This window comes from Rhododendron vialii, chromosome 5a, assembly GCF_030253575.1.
Source record: "Rhododendron vialii isolate Sample 1 chromosome 5a, ASM3025357v1".
Taxonomy (NCBI): Eukaryota; Viridiplantae; Streptophyta; class Magnoliopsida; order Ericales; family Ericaceae; genus Rhododendron; species Rhododendron vialii.
In genome coordinates, this window is record NC_080561.1 from 30038044 (window position 1) to 30063235 (window position 25192).

Here is a 25192-nt window from a genome sequence, read left to right on the forward strand (position 1 = left end):
CGAGGCAGTTACCCGAGCGTACCCGAGACGCGCTGGCTTAGAGACCAAGTAAACCTTGGTCTATAAATATAAAGGGATACTCACCTGGAAGAGATATGTCATTCAACCCTAACCCTAGACCTATATCCTTCTCCTGTGATCTAACTTGATCGTCGGAGTGTCATTGGGCTATTCAAGCCCTAGTGACTTGTTGCAGGTCTAGCAGAAGGAAGGCACGGAGCCATGGAGGAAGGAACCTAGCCAGACCACAATCAAGATCCTTATAAATTGAACCCCAACACTTGTAATACTTGTAGAGCAATTTATTGAAGTGGAAAAAATTGTAAGCTAGGAATTTAGTATATTTTCCTATGTAATACACCAATATCTCTTACCTTGTTATGGTGGCCTTGGTTACCATCTCGGCAACCTTGAGTGACGTTACCCAAGGTGGTTATCCGAGCGTACCCTCCACACGTTGGCTTGGAGGCCAAGTAAACCTAGGTCTATAAATATAAAGGGATACTCACCTGGAAGAGGTATGCCATTCAACCCTAATCCTAGACCTACATCCTTCTCCTGTGATCTAACTTGATTGTCAGAGGGTCACTAGGCTATTTAAGCCCTAGTGACTTGTTGCAGGTCCAGTAGAAAGAAGGCGGAGCCACGGAGGAAGGAACCTAGCCAGAACCACGGTCAAGATCCTTATAAATCGAACCCCTACACTTGTAATACTTGTAGAGCAATTTTTTGAAGTGGAAAAAAATGTAAGCTAGGAATTTAGTCTATTTTCCTATGTAATACACCAATATCTCTTACCTTTATTTTATTTTATGTATAAATTGAAGATTCAAAAACAACATAAAACTATAGAGAAATTTCTTCTTTTGTTTGCGAGATTTTTTTTTGCTCGGCAAAAAGAAAATTTTATATACTCGAAACGGGTACATCGAGAGAGGAACTCACTAAGCACAAATGCTTACCGAGTAAAGGAAACAAAGCAGGAAAACAAGATAATAAAACAGAGGACCATCCAACAGAAAATTGGATCGCACCAACCCTCGCACCAACCCTCAATTAATTGGTTGGTATTGCGGGAAAGCAGTGACACGAGTTTTAGATTAATAGCTAATGAGAGGGTGTGGATATTGTCAAGGACTTTATGTTATGCTGTGGCTAAAGGTCTTTCAACTCCAAACTGTTGAGGGCTAAGAGTTAGCTAGAGACCAACTCTCTGCTCTTTCAAATCCAAAATTTGGAGGGCTGGAATTTCGGTTTGCCAGTTTTAGTAACCTGAGGTTTTGCTATCAACATTATGTTATCAACTCGTGATGTCAATTACGTGAAGATGGTGGCAAGGGTGGAATTTTCTGATTGGTTCTAATCCTGAACGCTGGAAGGTATTGTCTCCCGATATTATGTCTCTTCAACTTCTAGCTCTTGGAGGGCCAAGAACCCTTAAGCCTAGGAGGGCTAACAGACTGATGATGACTGTTAAGCAGTTTTCCATGTGGTCTTAGAAGAGATGTCGAAAAGCGATATGACGAAATTTCACTGATCCTTAATAGATTTGACCAACTGCCCATCTCATGTCCTCTACATTATTGCTAGTTAGAGTCTGTAAGTGGCAAATTTCGGTCATCCTCCCCATCAAATGAGCTGAGATACCGCTCGTATTCGTGTACTAGTTAGATAGTACTATTCAATTGATGTGGGATTATGTCCGAAATGGACTATTCGTGTGGATGGTAATGGCAGATGCATATCACAAGAATACCATCAAATGACTTGCAATTCTGGCTCAAGGGAGCGTCAATCAAATCGATGACAACAGAGTCTTGCCCCGAAGCTTTTCAAACCTAGCTTTGTCACCAAAATAAACAAAACATCTAACACAAATTCGATTGACAAAATGAAAGGAAGACCGTCCAACATCAAATACTAGGGGCTGGTGAGCATGGTCCAGATTAGTTGGTTGGTCCTTATATGTGTAATTTCTCCCAATTTGGGGTAACCACCCATTTGTTTGTTCCTTCATTTGTGCTAATTTGGTTATAATCTATGACATTAGGTTTTAATTTTGGTCTGCTATTCCAAAATTCGAATCTCAAATCCAATTCGAAGAAAGGGAGAACTGATCGTTAATTTAAAAAAAAAGTGAGAACTAATTATTCTCTGTCTTGTTGATGATTCCACTATATATATCTTTGATTTCTGTAATTACTAGCGAATGCCCGTGCCTGAAGGCACGGGTCAAACAATGAGCAAAGGGAGCACCGGTATATGCGCAGGACAAATTGAGGTGCAAAAAATATTCAAGCGGGTCAAAAATTTCCAAAATCAACAAATCACCCAACACACATAATAAAAATTAAATAAAGTCAAACTGAATATATATTTGTAAAACTTAACATAACAAATAAAATGTCATTATGAGATTCCCAATATCTTAACAAAGCTCTTATCATGACAACCCCATTGTTCCTTTGTCAGTCATCGACATTCCTACATAAATAAGATTAAAAATGTGAAGTGATTTATGTATAATCTGGGCATGACAATGAAATAAAAATGACAACTTATGACACCTACAATCTGTCTAATCATTTATTACCTTTGAAAATGTGCAAACATCCTTCTCACCAATCAACTTTTAATACGAAAGTCACAACAGAGACACAATGGTCAAAACACGCAGCCTTTGGAACAACAATAATAAACACGTATGAGCGTCCATAATATTGAGAAACATAGTCTGTGAGCATTTGCACCCCAGTATCTTGGCAAAACATCACAAATAAAGGTATTGCTATATTATTTAAATTCAATCTTGGCAAAACATAACAAATAAAGGTATTGCTATATTATTTTAATTCTATACAGTGTGATTTATATCTAGCTTTTAAGTATTTACCTTTAACATTAATTTCTTCAGATTGGATGCGACACATTGTAAGATAAATTCTGCCTTCGTATCCTTTAGCAAGAGCTCCATTGAGCCAATGGAGTCTTTCACGGCCATCTTTACATTATATCTAAGATGCATGCGAATAATTCAACCACTTTGGATGTGTTACATCTAAGTTGTAGTACTCATTATAAAAATGAATAGCTGGTTACGATTTGGACATCTTCTTGTCTGCATTGATTACACACAACCCAACCATACTGATCTTCAACTTGCTTAAAGCATGTATTGTATAAATCAATCCATAGGTGTTCAACATATATTTTTTCGATGCGGCCAATAACGCGATACTATTGTACGCACGAAAAAATTCACAAATTCGAAGTGTAGGTATATAATGAAAAAAAATATTAACCATGAAATCATGTACGGAAAAATCTTACATTGGACAGCATGAACACAAATTGGTTTATTCGAATTCTCTTGGCATTTGAAATTATTAGTGTCTGTGGGAGCGAAAATCAATGAGTGCGATTCCATGCTACCAACTTTTATGCATTTTTGTCTTCGGCGAACCTAGATTAGCACGTAATTTTTTAGAACAATTAATCAAACAAAATAATACTCATCTCAATTATACATTGTAGAGTATGCATCAACATATTAGTTTGATTCACTCTATATCCAACTTAGTTTGGTTCATGCAACATCCTTTAATCTAGCGAACAAAAAAAAAGTGCAAACTACTGTGTGTACCAAACTAACTGCTTAAATCATTTAGTTTGCCTTTAGGGCACACAAAAAAAAAGTGCAAACATCTCTAACGCTTCAATTCGTCCCTTTCTCTTTCGGGCACATGAGAAAATGGCTCCATTTAACACCTTTTGATTCTCTATTTGAAGCCGTAGCTTGCTGGCTTTGCTTTGCCCTTGGGTTTGTCAACCAACCTATGGCTATCTTGATGCTCAATCTCTGGAACTAATGGTATGCTAAGGGAAACCTTGTACAGTACAAAATAGAAGGAATGAACAACAGAGCAGAGCAGAGTAGGAAGGGATTTCCCCAGACCAGACTTTGTTTTGTACAGCTGCCTATTAAACAGTATTACTAATAGTTCTCATAGTCTCTAATCTAATCTGAGAACGGAATGAAAAGAAATAAAAAAAGGTGAACGGTCAAACTGCATGCAATTGACAGCCAAAAGAGAGAAGCCAGTTGCGGCACACTAACACTGACTATAATCTACCCTGGTGACCAGAGTCATTTCCTTGTTTATCCATCATATTGAATGGCACCAGAAGCATTTCCAATGAGATGCATCAGCAACGGTTCAGTGGGAGTAAGGTGATGTTGAAGATGTGTCAACCTACGTTCAGGAATCAGACTCATCTATGACAATTACCATGTCCCTCAACTGATATACCTTGTCCAACCAACATGACTCTCCCTCGAGTTACCAAAAAAAATCCATGCAAATGGAAAGCGATAATGAAAAACAAAATCCATATGAAATCATTTATTTAGCAGTGAAGGTGGGAGAGTGGTTACCTTTGACCTCGATGGTTCCTGCTACTCCGGTGAAGGCAAAAAAGAAGAAGAAAAAACTACTCTTTGTCGCTAACATAAACAAATGTCCGGCTGTCTCTATTGAGTCTCTCATGCTATCCAAATTACAATAGTTCAAGATCACCAAATTCGTCTGCCATGCCAATGCGAGACAATGTGGCAACTCCTATAACAGGTGACTTCTTTTAGATAAGTATGAGATGGTGACTTCACATATACTTGGTGATATAGAAAATAAATACAGAGATGGTTACAATACCAAAGTTACAAAGAAAAATAGCCACATTACACGTTAGTCATATTTCAATGCCAAACAAACAAAAATAACCAAAAACCAAATGCCAAACAAATTATCGTAATGACCAACAAAGATTGAGTCTCTTAACAGAATCAAAAAGGACCATTTCCAATCAGACAAAACAAAGGCCAAAGATGGGTTCGAGATTGCTTACTTAAAGTCTTCATGTCATCTCAATTGAGTTTGAAAGAGCATATTTTGGATGTGGGTATGGTATATTAAAACCTGTAGAGCAAAAATCAACAACAGTTAGTAAGGCAAAAAGGAACAAACTCCATTTGCCAAAAGACATGCTACCTTGATTTTTCAAACAATAACTGTATTGGAGTAAAAAAGAAGTAAAGGAAAATAATGCAAGTACTTAATGCCCTGAAAAGAAAAATAATATTTCTTTTACCTCCAAAAGCACTTTCAGACTCACTCATTTTCATCCAAGTACTTCATGCCCTGAAAGTTACAGTAATGATCGTAAGAACGCTAAGTTCCAAACAAAAAGTAGCTTCCTCGAATAGGCATAAACAATAACGCAGCACAAAAATATAAATCACCATTTTGGATGCCCTATTTCTTTCTAAACAATTTCTCATTCTGAGAAAGATTTTTTCTTTTCATCTCTTTCCCTATACCTTATAACACCATTTTGGATGCCTTGTTCCTTTTATATTCCCTACAATTTTTTCCAGAAAAACAGGCAGAATATAGAAGATGAGAAGGAATTTGATTTCCCCCAAATTCTCTTTCTTTATCTTTAAAGCCATAAAAAAAAGGTTGCAACAAACACTAATTCAACAATTAGGGTTACAAAATTGGAAAAAAGGGGAGCAACAGTATACCTGGACGAATGAGAGAGAGAACCCGAAATCATGAGAGGAGAGTGGCGGTGGGTATGGCGGAAAGAGACGATTGACAGAGTGATGGAGGGAAAAGAGCGTGTGGACTGGTGGAAGTCATCGGCGGCTTGGCGTTGGTGGGATTCGGAAGACGAAGACGGAGAGGTATTGTTGGTTGTGTGTATGTGTGTGTGTGTGTGTGTGTGTGTGTGAGAGAGAGAGAGAGAGAGAGAGAGAGAGAGAGAGAGAGAGAGAGAGAGAGAGAAGATGGAGCAGATCGGTTTCTCCAAAGAGAGAGACACGACGATGTGCTCCATCGGTGGCTGCACTTCCCTTTTTTGGAAGGATTCAAATAACATTTCCATAAAAACTGTGCTCTATTCTTGCCCTAATAATGTTAAGTATTTACAAAAATGCCTTATGTAGGATGAAGGGTAGAGATTTATGTAAGTATAAGGATAAATCTAAAGCGTTGGTTATCTTTTGGATTCAAACACAGCTCTGTTTTATTATATAGATGTTTACAGTACTTGATCATAGCAAGCACCAAATACGTGTGGGATAAGCTCTTTGTGATCTTTGGCTTTCCCTAGGCAATATAAGGAGGAGTCCAACAAATACCAGATCGACCAAAATTTCGAGTTTTTTTTTGTGTGTTCTATTCATATTGGAAGTTAGAAAAATATGAGAGGACCTATATGGCCGGCTTTCTTCTCTTGACAGTTTCATGGTTTCACCTTCAATTTTGTTGTTGAATATTGTACGTTCACTATCACCTCTGTTTTCCCACAAATTTGTACGTTGCTACTCAACTTAGTCTTTCTACAAATTCTTAGCCGATCCTGTTTTGTGCTAATATGTTGGTTTACATCAAAAAGGAGAGGGCCCCTATTCGGAAAAAGTTTGGGGGTCCGGAAGCTCTTTTCAAAGTTGAATCTGTGAAATGCTCTCTGGTATGCTCAAGACCTTCATTGCAATAGAACTTTGTTATGCACTTGGGTCCACTCAAAAGGAGGGACTTCGTAAATATACCGAATAACCTGTAGCTAAGATAACATTCATTTGAGTCGTTATCTCTGGTGTGCTTATCACAAATTTTGAGAAGTTTTGGATGTATGCTATGTGTACTTGTGTAAATAGGGATCTGGAAGAATAGATCTTACCTTCTTCCTTTGTTTTTTAGAAGGTTTGTCACTCAATTTTTTTGGGGAGTTTCCTCAGTATTTTGTTAATGCGCTTTGATTATCGAGTGAGTCCCTCCTAATGTACCTTGTGAATTCAAATTGATGCATGTCAGATTTGCCCAAAAAAGTACCTCTGTGTAACCGCAGAACTCTCCAACTCATAAATTGCCCTCTTTTTAATTTTTTTAGGAGAGTAACATCTTTGGTACAGTGGGGAAGAGGAGTGCGTGGAACCCCAAAGTAGAGGTTGGTAAGTAATTGGCCATCCAATCTTTATTTCACATTTTAGCATGTAGAGAAAATATAATTTGGGGTCGACTATTCGCAGCCCCCTATTTTCTCCCGCAACCCGTTAAAAATTTTCAATTATACTCGACAGTTAGTTACCGAAATTGAGATACATTTTCAGCATCCAATTACCGAAATATAATATTTTTTTCAACAGCTATTCACCAGAAATGCATATCGGCAGTTGTTTACTGAAAGTTGAACATATTTTCGACATGTAGTTACCGAAATATAATCTTGTTTTCAACAGCTATTTACCGAAATGTTATATATAAGTTTCAACAACCCTTTATCGAAATGTAGTGGGCTGCGGGAGAAAATAGAAGGCTGCGAATAATCGCCCCTATACTTTTTGTTAAAATAAATCCGATGCTATCACTGTCACTATTTATATTGCAAGTACTGAAGCTGTGGTTGATGATGGTGTTATGCATTATTCGACTATCCTTCACCAAATCAAGGTAATACCAAACCGAGCCTTATGTCTCAATCAATTGGGGTTGGTTGCATGAATTTTTTTCCTCTTTAAAAGGCCTATGAAACTGGCAAGTCGAACAAATTGGTTGAGTACGTAGGTGTATGTGATCTTATTGGACAAATTAGAGGTGATATGATATGATATGATATGAAGAGCTGGATATTTGTTACTTCTTTTATTCTTCTGCCTAAGAGTGTCCATGTGGTAGTTTATTTGCTAACATTGTGGTTTTTTAAGTGTTTTTATGCCAGAACTTTCCTGCCTTGTGGGATTTGATTTTTATTGTTGCCAAGCAATCCTAGAATGTGATAAATGGTTTGTACGTGTTTGAGAAGGTGACCACTAACTTGTGAATTATAAATCTCTTCTGCGCCATTTTCCTCCGCTTTGTATTGAAATTATGCAGAAGCGTTCAAACTACTCCTAGAGGAGCAGTGAATATGAGTTTTGATAAAGGAAATCACCAAATTTCTAATTTAAAAATTAATATAGATGAACGGGTTGATTATCTCGATTAATCCAAACCAAAAATTAAGTAGTGCACTAGAATAAAAATTGAGACAGGATACGCACGATTTACATGGAAAAACTTAGGGTCTTAAATAACTCTAAGCCAAAACTATAGCCTAACACTACTGATTTATTCTAGGGGAATTTTTAGGCCGGCCCCAAAAAGTAGGTTCGGACTTACTTTAGTCCTGACAAAAATATTTCTTCTTTATTTCAGTCCTTTTTTTTTACTTTTCATGCATTTTTACTATTTTGCCCATTCTTCTTAATTTTTTGTGTACATGTTCATTTTTAGTCAAATTTATATTTTTAGAATCAACTCCTGACACATATTATTTCGGACAAAAATACCCTTGGCTATGAGAACTGTCAATTCTCATAGCTAGTTAACATAACATTTCAGACAAAAATATCCCTGCCAGTTCACATAGCCCAAGTTAACATATTATTTTGGACAAAAATATCCCTGAACTATGGCTATGAGAACTGGGACTATGAGAGCTATATTTTTAGAATCAATTCCTGAATCATATTATTTCGGAGAAAAATACCCTCGACTATGTGAAATGGCTATAAGAACTGCCGAGTCTCATAGTCAGTTCTATGAGAACCGCTCAGTTCTCATAGAGAACTTATTACGTGACTGAGCTATGAGAACTGCCAATTCTCATAGTCAGTTCTATGAGAACTGTCAGTTTTCATAGTCAGTTCTATGAGAATTGGCTATGAGAAGTGATTGTTTTCATAGAGAACTAGCTTTGTGAACTGATTATGAGAATTGAACTACGTGAACTAGCTATGTGAACTATGTAAAATACACAGTTCTCATAAAAAATATATAGTTCTCATAGGAAATACACGGTTCTAATAGATAGTTTTCATGAATAATACACAATTTTCATAAAAAATATGCAGTTCTCATAGAAAAATACACAATTCTCATAGACAGTTTTCACATGAAATACACAATTCTCATAGAAAAATACATAGTTCTCATAGAAAATACACAGTTCTTATAGACAGTTTTCACATAAAATACACAATTCTCATAGTCAGTTCTATGACAACTGTGTATTTTAAGCTATAAGCCACTATGAGAATTATGTATTTTAAGCTATGAGAACAGGTTATGTGAACTGTCAATTTTCATAGTCAGTTCTATGAGAAGTGACTATGTGAATTAAGTTATGAGAACTGGCTATGAGAAAAATTGGTTATGAGAATTGACTAAGAAAAGTGAATTAAGCTATGAGAACTAGCTATGTGAACTACCAATTCTCATAATCAGTTCTATGAGAACTGTCAGTTTTCATAGTCAATTCTATGAAAATTGGCTATGAGAAATGACTGTTCTCATAGAGAACTAGTTTTGTGAACTGATTTTGAGAACTGAACTATGAGAACTGAAAAATACACAAATCACATAGTTCACATAGTATTACCATACATTAAAATAAACAGTTCTCATAAAAAAATACGTAGTTCTCATACAAAAATACACAGTTCTCATAGACAGTTTTCACATAAAATACACAGTTCTCAAAGAAAATATACAATATTCATAGACAGTTTTCACATAAAATACACAATTCTCATACTCAGTTCTATGACAACTGTGTATTTTAAGCTATGAGCCACTATGAGAGCTGTGTATTTTAAGCTATGAGAACTGCCAATTCTCATAGTCAATTCTATGGGAATTGGCTATGGAAATTGGCTATGTGAATTAAGCTATGAGAACTGACTATGAGAAGTGAATTAAGCTATGAGAACTGTCAATTTTCATAGTCAGTTCTATGAGAACTGTCAGTTTTCATGGTCAATTCTATGAGAATTGACTATGAGAAGTGACTATTCTCATAGAGAACTAATTTTGTGAACTGATTTTGAGAACTGGACTATGAGAACTGAAAAATACACAGTTCACATAGTCTTACCACACACTAAAATAAACAGTTCTCATAGAAAATATATAGTTCTCATAGAAAAATACACAGTTCTCATATAAAATTCACAGTTCTCATAGACAGTTCACATGAACAACACACAATTTTTATAGAAAAATACACAATTTTTATAAAAAAATACACACACGAACAAAAATTAAACAAAAAAAAAGGTAATCAAAATCAAATATAGAAATTGTGTATTTACAATCAAAAAAAAGGTAATCAAAAGTTTGTTTACAATCACCGACGTGAAGCATTACTCAAGAAGTGGTTGAGGAGTGGGCTGTCCCTAGAGTAATTTGAATTCATAGCCATTTATAGCTATGAATTAAAAAAAAGGATTTATAGCTTCACTATTTGCACAACAACAGTTTAACATTTTCTTCATTTCCATAGAAGAACAACCATGACGACCCGCGATGCTCTGAATCCGACCACAATTCCGAGATTTGACCTGATTACCTTGATTTGCTCTCAATTGGTCTATGAATCTCAAAAAAACTGTGTTCTGAAATTGGATCGAAGATATTTCAATGGGCCTCCGTCTCCTACGTCGTCTTCATGTGCCTCGTGCTCCGGCAAGCACCGCGGCCTCAGCGTCCACAATAGTTTCGTTCGCTCCGCCCACATCATCTTTCTCTGATCGGCGGCAGATTCAGAAAGTTGTCGTTGCCGCTGAGGGCGGTAGCGAATTCAGATCTTGACTCGAAGAGCTACGATCATGGTCTCGCCCACCTTCGCTGGTGATGTAGCAGAGAAGGACCAGGCGTGGTGGTGGCGGCGCGACGGCGATGTTGTCGGAGAGGAGACGATGGCGGCGGTGGTCGGAGCTTCTCCATCGGTGGAGGGAGAGACATAGAGAGAGGTGTTGGTGGTGTTACTGGTAGTTGTTTAGAGAGAGAGAGAGAGAGAGAGAGAGAGAGAGGGGTGGGAATAAGTTCAGTTTTCATTTACTCTTGGACGGGATATTTGATGGCAGAAAAGTCATCAAGTAGGTAACCGAGCCTATCTAGGATCGGAAAAATATTTCAGGGTTGGTTTCAAACCGAGGCTAAAAAACGGGGGCGGCCTCTAATTTACTATTTATTCTATTAATAAAAAAGAAGTACAGACTGCGAAATAATAAAAACCTTACCCAAGCCTTTACCTATTCTCGCCATTCTCCGATGCTTCCCGAGCTTCTTCATCAAGATCCAATAGATGCACCACGGACTTCACGCCCAATCTCCGGATTCAACCGGCTCCGATTCAATTTCCAAAAGATTCGGCCACAGTAGCAAACGGCACAAAGAACCACGGTACAGTGAATGAATGAATGATATGATATGAAATGTGATCTAAACAACTCAAACCATATTCGAAGGTGCAAGAGGCAAGAACAAACAAAAACCGGAATGCGGGACTGCCACACCAAAAATCCCTAAGGCTCCGTTCAGTTGCCAGAAAAGTACGGGAAAGGATGGGAAAATCAACTTTCCCATGATTTTTGTATTGTTCAGTTGGCAGGAAAGTGGTGGGAAACATGTTTTTAAGTTTTCCCACAGGAATTACTTTCCTGCAAAAGTGATCCTGTAAAAAACACAGGATTTTGCGTCGCGGGAAAAGAAAAATGAGTGAACACTCACAAAATTTTCCCGAAAGTTTCTTTTTCCTGACAATTGAACAATTAAACCTTAATTATTCTTGCAAAATTCTTTTGTCAAATGAACACTCACAGGAAAATAATTTTCTTTTTCTTTTACTTCACCTCACTTCACTTTTTCTGGGAACCAATTTCCCACACAACTTTCTCGACAACTGAACGGAGCCTAAAGACCGTGCACCCCTTTCTTTCTTTTTAAAACAAAACTTTCGCCTCTGCCGAAAACTAAACACCGTGTAAACTTAAAACGAAAATACAAATTTTATAAATTTGCTTTCCGTTTATGCAAATTTAGATTCTCTAAGTCCACCCCTTTTATACTTCTATTTTCACTTCAAACGAAAATCTTTTAATGACGCATAAACGGAAAGCAAATTTTCCGACAGAATATTTTGGAGAGATTTTAGGAAAGGCAAACGAGTAATCTTTTTGTACTCTTGCCAAGAAAAACTTGTGATGATATGTATATATGGAAAACAAAATTTCGGCCAATTTTATAGAAAAGACAATTGTGCAAAAATAAACTTTCTTAATTGAAAATAATATGCATGATATGATGTGTAATGCTTTTACCTCTCACGCAATTGGATCGATTTTGGCGCGGTCAACTTGGCGCAGGTAATGGGAGAAGCATCAAGCGAGAAACTACCCCATAAGAACCTACCCATTACAATCAAACGGAGACGATATAACAAAGACACCAATCGAGGTTTTGAACAAAAGTGCCAAAATATCTAACATCTCATATTTATCTTAGTCTCTAATGCATGCATGTGCAAAACCCAGAATTATGCTTTTTGGTTATCAACTTTGGGTATATATGATGAGTACTGTAGATTGTATAATTTTCTTGTACCAAAATAAGTCCTTTCACTTAAAAACCAACGGGCATGACTTCCCATGCTGAGGCACCTTATATGTGATTATTAATGTTAGTGATCGATAACGATTAAGTACACTTATTATATAGTTCTTATAAATTACAAGACCTGCTCGTTTTGAAAAGGTTGTTTTAATCTCTAACGACGAGCATGGTACTCGTGCTCTGCACGAGGCAGCCCACCTGGTAACACATAAGGAAGAGTTTTTGACTTAATAGACACACAAAATCATTTTTGGAGGCTTCCTATGGCAGTGATTGAATTTGGATTTTACACCAATGCTAGGATGACTTCTCTATTTCTACCCTTCCCCCCGAAAAATGTCAATGCCTGACCCATCACCCGTTCAGACGTGTTTTGTGTTAATGGACCAGATTTTGGGAATCCTTCACTCATACCAAATGTTGGTGGGAGAAAAATTAGAATTTCACACAAATTTAAACCCTCTTTATATGTAAAATTACAAACAATACAAATCACTCACTACAAAAAAATTAGGATCTAACAACGGTCAAAAGCGTTACTAAAAAACACAAAAAACGTTGCTAAAAGCTATACCAACGGTTCACCAACCGTTGCGAGATATCCGTTGGTGTAGACATATAGCAACGGTTTTGACGAGCGTTGGTACAGATTTTTTTTTAGTAACCGCTGCTAAAGGCAATTTTTTTTATTTTAAATCCGGGGTAATTTTTTAGTAACGGTTTCTTAACCGTTGCTAAAGGCAAGTTTTTTTTTTTTTAAATCTGGGGTAAAATATGACATGGCAGCCACGTGGCGCTGACGTGGCCCCCCACCTGTCGCCCACGTGGCGCTGACGTGGCCCCACCTGGCGCCCGCGTGGCGCATGGAAGGAACACAATAATTTTGCTTCTCCTGGGAATCGAACCCAGGACCTCGCGTATGCGCGCGCGAGTACGAACCAACTGGGCTAGCCCAGCACTTGTGTAATATTGAGGGCCTTTTAATATTTATACTATGCAAACCAGTTGGGCTAACTTATGTCATCAGAGTTTTATCGATTTATTCTTAATCCAAGTTTTTAAATTCGGTTTATACTATACAAACACCTACTTTTTTTTTCGATTGGAACCGTCTATTTTTTACATAGTAAAGATAGCTACGCTTGTTCGGATTATTTTTTGTCCTTATTCAAATTTTTTTTGCATTTGTTAGTTTCTCATCAATTTTTTTGGGATTATTGCTTCGTCATAACGAGAGGAATCATAAAAGTAAAAAATTTCAATCAAAACTTAATTTTTTTGAATAAAGACAAAAAATAGGCCAATAAGCCAATTTTTTCGTCTTTATAGTCCGGTTTTTAGTAACGGTTATGGAAAACCGTTGCTATAGTCCGGTTTTTAGTAACGGTTATGGAAAACCGTTGCTATAGTCTTGTAATCTAGTAACGGTGGCATGAAAACCGTTGCTATAGTCCTGTTTCTAGTAACGTTTGGAAAACCGTTGCTAAACACTATCTATACCAACGGTTTTTTTAACCGTTACTAAAAAACCGTTGGGAGATCCCAAAATTCTTGTAGTGACTCAACCCTCAAACACTCGATCACACACATGACATAGACCCCTCTCTCTCGCGCCCAAAACCTTTACGACAATAATTCAATACCAATATAACCATTAATCAAACACATTCACAACATCTGATCACCCACTAACTCGTAAGCACCTCACTCATTTCTTATCTGTCTTCTCTCATCAAGTCCCACCCAATTGACTTTGTCTTCTAACAAACTACCACAATCAATCTTATCTTTCCTACAAATGCAAATCATGTTAGTAAAAGGGCTGATCACTTCGCTTGCCAAAAATTCCAGGACCATATGTCGACGATATGAGATCCACAAGGAGGGGAAATTGGAGTGACACGAAAGACGTGACCGGTAAACTGGCTAATGCGGCCACCGGAATAAGCATCCACAGCTTATCATGCCCAAATGCAAGATAGAGTGTGGCACTAAAGGCCACAATCATGGTTGTTATGGATAGGAACAAAGTAAACAGACCAATTATCAATCTCTTGGGAAGAACATGGAGAAAATCTGATTCAGCATAGCGAGAAGTAAGGATGGACAAGAACATCAACAGAGAAGTGGTGGACGTGAAGAGAGAGATTGCATCTGAAACCACAAAGGCAATGAATGCTGTCTTTTTAGAGAAAATGAGGAGCCCGGTGTCATAGTTGCCACCAGGAACAGTGATTGCGGCTGCAAACACAATAGTGACGATGAGTGCTGTCGCAATTGTGCATGAGTTTGCAGTGTCTTTCATCCATTTCTGTCCTGCCACTATTAAATCCCTGTGCTCTCTAGTGAGAAGACCATTGCAGCTGTTTCTTCAGCGTTGTTTCGCACCTCTATGTAATTAGGCGGTAGTAGTTTTTTCACTTCCTACATGATAGCACATAAACTACAAAGTAATACAAACATATATGAATGACTAATCCATCAAAGAAAGAACATATAGACATATTAAAACTTTAATTACACAACCCATTGGGGTATCACCTGTACTTAAGTATATACATATATAGGTGTGTACGGTATACAGTCTGGATTAAGTCAGGATCTCCCCTTTCCCGATCAAATTTTGATGATCTGAGCAACTTAATGTATTCAGAACGTGATTTTAAGGATACTCGTTTGAAATTGGAAAAAAAAATGACCAGGAAGGGCTTGAGTTGAACAGTTTTTTATTAAACCGTTCAATAAAAAATTGTTGGGATGAAGCCTTTCCGGTCATTTTTTTTTTTTTTTTTGCCAATTTCTCGCGGTAATCACGTTCTGATTACATTGAGCGGCTCGGATTATCAAAATTTGATCAGAAAAGGGAAGGTCCTGACGGTCCTGACCGTAAGAGGTCATGACTTGAACTGGATTGTAGGCACATATATATGTATGTAAATGTATGGATGTATAAGAGTTATAGTTAAAATTGTTGGGCTTGGACCCGGAGTGCCTTCGTTGGTAACTTGGTAACATAATGTCCCTTTTTGCGACCGCACTAAAAATAGACTTGCAATTGCAATGTTGAATGCCATGAAATACTTGATCCATAATAGATTTGACCAACTGCCTATCTCATCTCCTCTACATTATTGGTAGTTAGAGTCTGTAACTTGCATGTTTTAGTCATCTTCGCCCTTAAATGATCGGAGATACTGCTGATATTCATGTACTAGTCAGATCATACTATTCAATTGATGTGGGATTAGGTTCGAAAAGGACTATTCACGTGGATGGTAATAGCAGATGCATATCACAAGGATTACTATCAAAAAATCTGCAATTTTGGCTCAAGGGAGTGTCAATCAAATCAACGATGAAAGAGTAGCCCAAAACCTTTTCCAACCTAGCTAGATCTGTTACTAAAATAAACAAAACATCTAAACCAAATGCGATTGACAAAAATGAAAGGAAGACTGTCTAACATCAAATACTAGTTTTACTTGTGTTGTTTAGCTAAGCAGGACGAGCAATTTCTTAGAATGCACCATTGATACGACATGCTATTTTTTCCATTCATTCCTCTTCAGGATCAGTCGTGGTGGTCTCAATTTGTACACGCACAGCTCTACAGACACACATGTATGTATGTTTGGCTCATAACGGTTACGCATGCATGCATGTTGAAAGGATTAAAGGAATATTATTTTGTAAACACTCCTTAGAAAGTAAGATGCCGCACCTCAAACCATTGTAACTCACGTTGCATCTGCAAAGCTGCACCAGGAACAAGATCGAGTTTTCTTCGAGGTGCCAATATTCCGGCTAAGTGCAAAATAGTGTCCTCATGATTGTCTCGAAACTTTGTAACCCATTTTTTTTGATCAGTCATTTGATATAAGAGGTTGAACACATTTTCATGGCGATCTAAAACTGCTCGTTGAAATAAGTTATGATTGTCATTGTCCCTCGTCCAAATTAACTCGGGATATGAATCCACGATCTCTTCTATAACCTCATGAATCCCTAACCTTGTTGCAAGAATAACTGCATCTTTGGCAAATTTGTAAGCGTTAGTCATTTGAAGATCTAATTTCCTCGCATACACATTTGAGTAGTGTAAGTGCTTCAAGATGCATTTGTTTTTGCTCTTGGATGTGTTTGACGGGAGGCACTGCAATTGAGAAAAGCCATAGATGTGATAATTCTCGAATGAGTTATAGTTTAAACACAAAAACAAATAAGGATTAACTGCTTAATAGTTGTGTGTTAAATTAATTGGCACTACTTGCATTACCCAAAAATTTAAACACTTTCCAGAGCATGATCTGCAATTGTTGGCTTCCTGTACATCCAAAAGTTACGTCGTTTAATTGAAATAAACATAAAGAAGATGCTAGTGCGAAAGACATCCGAAATAAATTGAATACTCAACAGATAAGAGATAAAAAAACCATAACACCCGACTCATTGTGGGAGTCTACATATACTATGCCAAAAATAGCCTTTATTGGCGGTTTTTTTTTTACCTATGATAATAAATCCGTCGGTAAAGGGCGCAATTACCAGGGATAAAGACAAACCACCGTACAATAAAATCACCGGTAATGGTGACTATTAACGACAACAATATGAAACCACAGGTAAAAGTACTATGTACAGCTGTAAGCCAAAAACCTTGGCAATAATGTTGTTGTATATTAGAAATATTATAATTTTCGTAATAAACACATAATTTTATGTAGCTGAGTGATTAAATGCTTGGGTACTATCCAAAGGGTTGTGGGTTCAAATCTCATTTAACTTTTTTTTTGGAAAAACCTTTAGCGGCAATGGTAAGACTGCGGTTAATAGTATGGAGCTAGCTTTTACCAATGGTCATTTATTGTTGTTTCGTTAAAAATGGCTAAGTATTGGGAGCTGGGATTGGATCACGAAATTGGCCAGGCAACCCTGAGTTGGCTCGGGCAAAACGGAGGCAGACTTGAGTTGGCTCAGGCAAAACGGTTATTGACGGTTAACAGCATTCTGCACATGTTGCTGGAAGCATGGGACAGGTGTCCAAGGTAGAAACAGGCTGCACATGTTGCTTGCAGCATGGGACATGTGTCCAAGGTAGAAACGGACAGTTATCGGCAGTTATCTCCAAGCAGTTTCATATTTCAGTGTGCTGGCAGATTTTGGCAAAGCCAACACAGCCCTAGGGCAGTTGGTGGTGTCAACTGCAAGATCATGGGTTGGCCCACGATTTCATGTACTTAGTGGCCACGTTTTTATGATTGTGAGCCTATATAGGCAAGACATTTTGTAGCCTAAGGCAGAGAGATGTTCTGTATAGGCTCTTGAGTGTATTCCTTTGTAAGTCGGTGCTTAATAAAGGTTGGGAGGATTCCCGTAACTCTTATGTGTGTTCTAGAGTAACAACTGACTCGTTTTACTCAATAAAATAGCACAAGATTTATGGAATTGTTGCATTTCATTTGATATCAAACAGAAGTAATGCTATCATTTATTCAAGTTTGGCTAAAATAAATAGAAGATATGTAAATGACAACCGAAAATGGAGAAGTCCTTCAAAATTTGAGCCCAAATACTCCAATTGTACTTCTGCCCAATCAATGCTTGAGATCTTCTGTTAGCAGCAGCTGGATTCTCAAGGTCGCCTCCACTGGGGGGATATTTGATGGGGTTCGTCTCCAATTTCACGGGAACATCTTCCAAGGGAAAAACATTTGTAAATATAAGCTATTATTAAAAAAAGAGAGAGTTGGGATTACTAGAAACTTACAACAATAGATAACGCGTTGCCAAAAGTTCAGGTGACTACCACTGGGGAATGCGGATCCCTTTCTAGCTATGCATTGCAAGAAACACTCATTGTGGTCGTCTTTTGATTTAGCTAATTGGGGATAATGTTCCACCAGATTGAGGGCTACATCTGTTTGGTCACAGACAAAAAGATACAATAAGTGAAAATAAAAACACAGTACACAAGTAGGAGTATTTCTCATTTATACTTGTTATAGATTATTTTTAAGTATGTACTTGTCATTCTCGTGATTTTTTATTTAGCATGGGCGACTTACCATAGAATCCGGAGGAGATTGCCAAATTGACAAGCCGAACAACATTTTTATTTGAGAAGGGCCTAGACACGTGATCATCCTTGGTAACGGTCAATAAGAACAAAAGGGTGTCTTTACATGCATATAGAGCAGCACAATGGAGCGGTAATAGGTCAAGATAGCCGTGAATGTAGAGTAAATCAGGATTTTTTTGCACCAACACAACAGCGGCCCTCATATTGCCAACCACAGCAGCCACATGAAGGGCGGTATAACCAACACTGTCACGCAATGTCAAGGCCTCCACTGGCATCAACTCCACCAACTTCTCCATAAAATGTATAGCCCTTTCTCCAGTCCCGACTGCTATGTGGAGCGCTGTCTCGGAAAAGCTAGTGATTGGGGCTGTGATCGCATTTGCATCTTGGTCAAAGAATCTTTTTGCTGCATCCCAGTCGCCTCTGAGTGCAGCTTTATTTAGTGGTATGTATCTCCAGTATTCATTATTCACACCCTCCAAGTTGTTGTTCTGATCTGCAATAAGTCGAATAATATTGGATATCTAACAATGACAAAAACATCCATCACTACTACTAGCTAGTAGTTAATTAGTTTCTAATCCTGTGTGAATGACGCAACATTGATTTCTCCAAATTATTTATTTTCCAGCAATGCTACATATCCAGAACCCAAGAATTTAAATATCTAGTCACGGTACAAAAATTGTAGCGACAATATTAGGAGAATTGAACGATATGTTAACTCAGTTTTGACGAGAAAATAATATTTTTAAAAGTTCCTAATTAACACACCCTTAACGATCAACTATCGACTATAACGGCCGTGAACCAGTACAGAAGAAACTTATGTCCAATTTCGTAACGATGAGAAATATGCAATTCTGGTCGGGATTTTAAGTTGGTCGTGTACAAGCACTCAGGTGTTGAGAGGTTTTAGGTTTGAGTTGATGGAACAATAACCAAATCTCTTGTGGTAATGTACTTAATTAACCACCATACATCTTCGTCTTGTCTGGCAGGAAAAAAAAGAGATAAAACTTGCAATGTTTAAAAACCAAATCCAAACAAAGACTATATAGATATTTGAAAAGTGATAATCGTACAAACAAAGAAGGAAATTATTTGTAGAAATTGTAGTTGTTTGTTCTCAAAATTTCCAAAAGCTCATTAAAATGATCAATACATCACTAAAATAGAACGTGATGTTGAAAATAGGTGAATTGGAAATTGACTCCAAAATTATACCATTTGATTTGGTTGTAATTTATTTGTTCTGCGATGGATAAATAAATATAGAATAATTGAAATTGTTTGGTTTCCGCCGAAACAGGCCATGCGTGGCAGTGGGTTCATAAAATTCCAAAGCTTAAAGTTTAGTGGGAACTTGTAATTAATTTAATTAGTTACTTCATCCTTTAAAAGCTTTTTGAATTGATTTTAGTGTTGGTTCATAAACCAACATGTGGCAAGCTACACCAATGGGTGCCAATGCTTCATTTACCTTGGCAACATGAAGTGTCTCTCCATTTGGAACGTGGGAATTTAATTAAGTGTTGGTTCGGCCAAGATGATTTCGGACAATGGTGTCTCTTCGGCCGAGACCATTCTGAACATTTGCGTCTTTTTCCTTACGCTATTTTGAATAGACATCGTTCTTCTTCGTTGAGATGCCTACTTCTCTATAAATAGGACCCATCTCCTCCCATTTCAGTTATGAAAATTCTTGCACTTATAGCATACATATTCTGAGAGAATTCTGCACAGTTTCTTGGTTCACCCGTTGAAGAGATTGGAGTGTAACTTCCGTTCTTCGAAAATCGGGTAATCCTGGAAGGCAAACGTTCAAGAGACCTGTGGGCTACCCGCCCGGAAGGCTTCCGTTTTGAAAAATAGAAAGAGTCACCGCCCGGATTTAAGATTTGGGACCTGAGAAAACGTTTTGGTTGAAAATAATTGATGAAATTGAAAACCAGAGATTGTTTTGGGTTTGGAAGTCATGTTACGAGAGGAGAAGGGTTTTACGGCACCCCTCTCGCCCGACACGGGGTCGATCTCTACTCAATGTTTGTGGGGTTTATCGAAAACATTTTGTTTCATAAAAGCAGCTAGTAGGTATCCACAAGTATATCAAATAAAGAGTACATGCATGTGCCAGTGTACATATATGATAGTGAAATGATGCAAAGCGAAAAATGACAGAAAATCAACTACTGTCACTGAAACCACTCTTGAGCGCTCAGGACTACACTCCTGAGCGCTTAGGAGCTCTATTGAGCCACCCTGCAAACCTTGGTTAGAACAGATGCAATATGAAACTTAAAACAGAAACACATAACTACTAATATGCACCAGTTCTCAGTAAAGGGCTTAAACAGTTAAGAACTGGTCCTAATCATTCGAGCATTGCTTCCTTGCAACTGAAAATAAAATTAATTGGGCTCTGGAAGGACCAGTGCGCACCTAGTATTTACTAAAATACAGGAAAAGCAATATTTAGTGACAAAACAAGATTTTGATGACAGCAACACTCTTGAGCGCTCAAGAATGGTCCCAAGCGCTCAGGAGTGAACATAGTGCCTAGAAAAAGTTTTATTTCTTTGTGCTCCTCTTGCTCTTGTTGCTTAAACTAAGATCAAATGAGCTCACAACTAGTATGAGAAACTGGTATGGGCCCTTGATTCCCCTCAGAAGTTTGAAAACAATAGATTTTGAAGTATAAAGTGAGCCTTTATACCTTTGCTTGACTTGAACTTGGCTCCTTGGATTGATTTGGATGCTTGAAAATGGGTAGAAAACAGTAGAAAAATGGAGTTCTAGACAGACTAGAGATTTCAACAACCTTTGAGATCTTTTGAGTACGTGGAGATTGTTTGAAATTTTTCTTAGAAAACACAAGTTTTGGAAAACATTTGAGGGAGGTTTAGAGACTGAAACTTTCAGAAAATAGCAAAGGGAGAGAGTGATTTTTCGTGTCCCTTTGAAAGGTAGAACATGGGGGTATTTATAGGGGAGGTTTGAAATTTGAAAATAAAATGGGAAAATAGTTTTGGGGAAAAAAGGCATGATGACATTCCTGCTAGTCTTTTGAGACTTGCAGGCTTAAATTGCAAGTTGAATGAACAGAAAACTCTAAAAAAGCCATGGTCAAAGGTCAAGTTCATCATCCATTGGCCTGTCAGAGCTACCGAGCGTTCAAGAGTGGAGTCCTGAGCGCTCAAGAGTGCCACTCCCGAGGGTTCAAGAGTGCCTGCCCAACTTCAGAGGGCCGCCACGGACACTCCCGAACTCGAATTTGGGTGTTTTTTGAAGTGTTGGAAAGCTAGATGAGTCCTCTTTCTAACCTAGTTGGTTTCATTCAAAGATATTTTATACATTGAAATGTGTGACCATTTTACCCTCAGGGTGTTGAGAAAAAAATTGCGTTTTAGTTTTGAAAAAGACCAAGAAGCATTGTTCAAGCTTTAGCCGAATCCTATTTTGATTCCGTTTCATCATCGGGAAGCCCTGAGGGTACAAATTAAGGATAATTAATAGGTTCAAATTGGGTGTTCTACAAGACCTAAGAGCACCAGCGTGGGGGACGAATTTGCTTTGAGGATATATTATTAGTCATGAAAATACAAGCCTCGATTGCCAATTTTCGGACACCAGAAATTGGTCCAGTAAGTTTCTAATCTGATTTACTTTTTGGTGTGTAGCGATTTTTCAACGAATCCTAGTTCCAACATGTGATTCTTTCCATTTGAAATGGAATCTATAAGCTCTGTTTCACTGATTCCCTATACTTTATCTGGAAGCAAACAAGTAACAACATGTGAATTCAGTAGAAACTTCAGATTTTTTTATAAAACTTCCACTAGGTAGCTACAAACATAAGCCAAAAAGGATCAGAATCAACTGATATGGACAAGATTGTCAGAAGTCGATCAAGCCTTGAATGGAATTTCGGGATAAATATATAAAGGCTGCGTACTCCACTCATGGAAGGAATCACACATCATTGTTTGTTTTCATTAGGTGGTTTGAATAATTACCTGGTTCCATGGTGTCTGCAGCCACATTATTTTGCATTTCGGATGAAGAATTCCGGGACAGTTGTTGGTCCATAACTACTGCTCTCCTCTTGAGTATGATGAGAGAGAGAGAGAGAGAGAGAGAGAGAGAGAGAGAGATCTCAGTACTCCTTAGTTCTCCTTGGAGATCTGTATTCTATATATAGGGGTGTTTCCACTATTTTTTGAACGACATTTCTTTTTTCTTTTTTTCTTTTTTTTTTTTATGGCTGGGAGTGTTTCCACTAGTCCACGACTTTTGGGTTTTGTCTTTACTCAATTTTTTTTCGCATTTGTTAGTTTTGCGCCAAATATTTATATATTATTGGTTTGTCTCGATGAAAGGAATCAGAAAAGTAAAAGATTGTGACTTTTACATAAGTATTTTTTGAACTATCCAATAAAAAGTCCAACAACTAACTTTTTGAGCTTTTGCTAAGGTATTTCTCAAAATACTTGTGTAAAGTCATAATTTTTTACTTGTCCAATTCCTCTTGTCGAGATGAACAATTATTACATAAAAGTTTGGCACAAAACTAACAAACAAGAAAAAATTATAACTTTACGTTGAAAAGTTGTCAGATATGTTTGTCTAAAGTTGTAAGATGCTTGTCTAAAGTTGTGTAAGATATGCAAATTCAAGCAGAACAATAGAATTGTAATTCACTATTTATTCCCGATGCTCGCCAAATCTGAAAAACCCTGGAGGTTATTTGTATACCGTGAAAACCCTTGCCCACATCATCATTTAATATTTATTGGCCCATGATTGCCCAAACTACTTGGGCATTAGGCGCAATGTGAGTAGAATCGCTTAACCATGCTTCATAGTTGGAAAAATGAGTACCATGAAAATACATGCCACTCAGCCAAAGAAAGATGATGGAGAGTTAACCAAAATGGGCACTAAATACTTTTCATAGGATCTCCAAATCACTGGTATGGCTATCAAAATCGTGAACATTAGCATGTAGGTTCCAGATCCAAGTGGTAGTATCCGGGTCTTTAGCTATTGTTCTTGAGAAATGGATTGGTCTGGCCTATTCTTTTTTCTTGTTAGTTTTGCGTAAAAATATTGGTATAGAAGTTAGTGACTCAGTGCATGAAAGAAGGGAATAAGGATCTAAACAAGCAAGGAAGTACTGTGTAAAAGTCAGTTTTTTGGCAGTAAGGAATTTCTATTGGCATGGGATTCCTCCTTAATGGAAATCACTTCCGGATCAAACACCATCCTTAGTGGATTCCCATGACAATAGAAATTCCTTGCTGCCCAATAATCATGTAGGAAAATTATCCGACGTGGGTGAAGCACAACTGTAAAATATGAAGAGAAGTTTTATTGACTTCGATATATAAAACCTTATAATGAACCCTCTATTTATATAGGAGAGAGAGCCTAATTATGGAATAAAATCATACTAATTAACTATGAAAGAAAATCATCCTAATTACAATCAAATCACAATCTCAAGATCACGATTTTATTTGTTATATATCCATTTATTCTAACATCCCCCCTCAAACTCAAGTAGATCTACCAATTTGAGTTTGAGAAAAGTAGAAATCAAGAGCACTGAAGCCAAAAAGAAACCAGGAACAACCAAGCCAAGCCAAGAGAACCAAGAGAGCCAAAAGGATAACCATAAGTGAGAACCAGGAGCAGCCACGCCAAGCTAAACTCAAGTAGGTCTACCAACTTGAGTTTGAAAGAAAAGAAATGAAGAATCCATGAATCAAAAAGCCATGAGTGCTAGTGGTGAAGAGGCACGGTGGGCGAAGTAAACTATGAGTGCCTGGCGGATGGCAGTAAGGCTTAGGCCGCCCGCCAGGAGCAAAAATCCATAGGGCCTAAACCTTATAGCTCTGATACCATGTGAAATATGAATAGAAGTTTTATTGAATTTGATATATAAAACCTTACAATGAGCCATCTATTTATATAAGAGAGGGAGCCTAATTATGGAGCGAAATCATACGAATTAACTATGGAAGAAAATCATCCTAATTACAATCAAATCACAATCTCAAGATCACGATTTTATTTGTTATATATCTATTTATTCTAACAACAACAATTATGCTTATCTTGATGCTTCTCCTTATGTCTATAAAAGAAGAAGCCCTTGATGCTTGTTATTTTGTACGTATTTAGTCTTGTTTGAAATAATAAAACCTGTGTGCTTCTTTCATAGATCGTTATTCCCTTCCTACTTTGTGTTTGCACCTACTTTGTGTTGCATTTGTGCAAAAGAAATTTCGAGGCCATCGTAAGTCAGATCATTGCTATATTTGCAAGAAAAATGGTTACTATGCAAAGCAATGTCCACAAAAGTCTACAAGAGACAAAATGGTGAACTCGCTGGCCCTTGTAGTGACGACTTTGCTCAATGACAAGGTTTGGAGGTAAAGGATCTATTGCCCCAAGGGTAGGCTTGCCAATCCCACAGGTATGAATGGAACTTGTGCATGAAATATTTAGAGTTAGTCCATAGTATATTTTGTGCATGAAATATTTTTGAACTTGATTACATGGTGTCAATGTAGGGATGGATGAGATCCATGAGGGTAGGGAATGCCAT

At 37.5% G+C, this 25192-nt stretch overlaps 2 protein-coding genes across 3 annotated transcripts; both read right to left on the bottom strand.

Moving 5' to 3' along the window:
- Positions 1–14083: 14083 nt before the first annotated feature.
- Positions 14084–22739, bottom strand: LOC131327398 (uncharacterized). 2 transcript variants are annotated; one of them, XM_058360534.1, is made up of 7 exons: positions 22596–22739; positions 18563–19075; positions 18304–18414; positions 18032–18190; positions 16774–16821; positions 16219–16650; positions 14084–14921 (listed from the first exon to the last, which is right to left on the bottom strand). In XM_058360534.1, exons 1-6 carry the CDS (start codon positions 22666–22668, stop codon positions 16550–16552), a joined length of 1005 nt encoding a protein of 334 aa, XP_058216517.1. In that variant the 5' UTR covers positions 22669–22739; the 3' UTR covers positions 14084–14921; positions 16219–16549. The 2 variants fall into 2 exon arrangements, with proteins under 2 accessions (XP_058216517.1, XP_058216516.1); XM_058360533.1 differs by having other exon boundaries at positions 18265–18414.
- LOC131327794 (ankyrin repeat-containing protein NPR4-like) lies at positions 14308–14802 on the bottom strand. The gene has a single exon (XM_058360925.1). It carries the CDS (start codon positions 14800–14802, stop codon positions 14308–14310), a length of 495 nt encoding a protein of 164 aa, XP_058216908.1.
- Positions 22740–25192: the final 2453 nt, after the last annotated feature.

Excerpts from the sequence above, each read along its gene's own strand:
- LOC131327398 (XM_058360533.1), bottom strand. The coding sequence starts at position 22,668 with ATGGACCAACAACTGTCCCGGAATTCTTCATCCGAAATGCAAAATAAT. Across the intron at positions 18,415-18,562 it reads AATCTCCTCCGGATTCTATG|ATGTAGCCCTCAATCTGGTG; the intron begins GTAAGTCGCCCA and ends GTGACCAAACAG. Across the intron at positions 16,822-18,031 it reads GAAGGACTTCTCCATTTTCG|GAAGCCAACAATTGCAGATC; the intron begins GTTGTCATTTAC and ends TTGGATGTACAG.
- LOC131327794 (XM_058360925.1), bottom strand. The coding sequence starts at position 14,802 with ATGAAAGACACTGCAAACTCATGCACAATTGCGACAGCACTCATCGTC.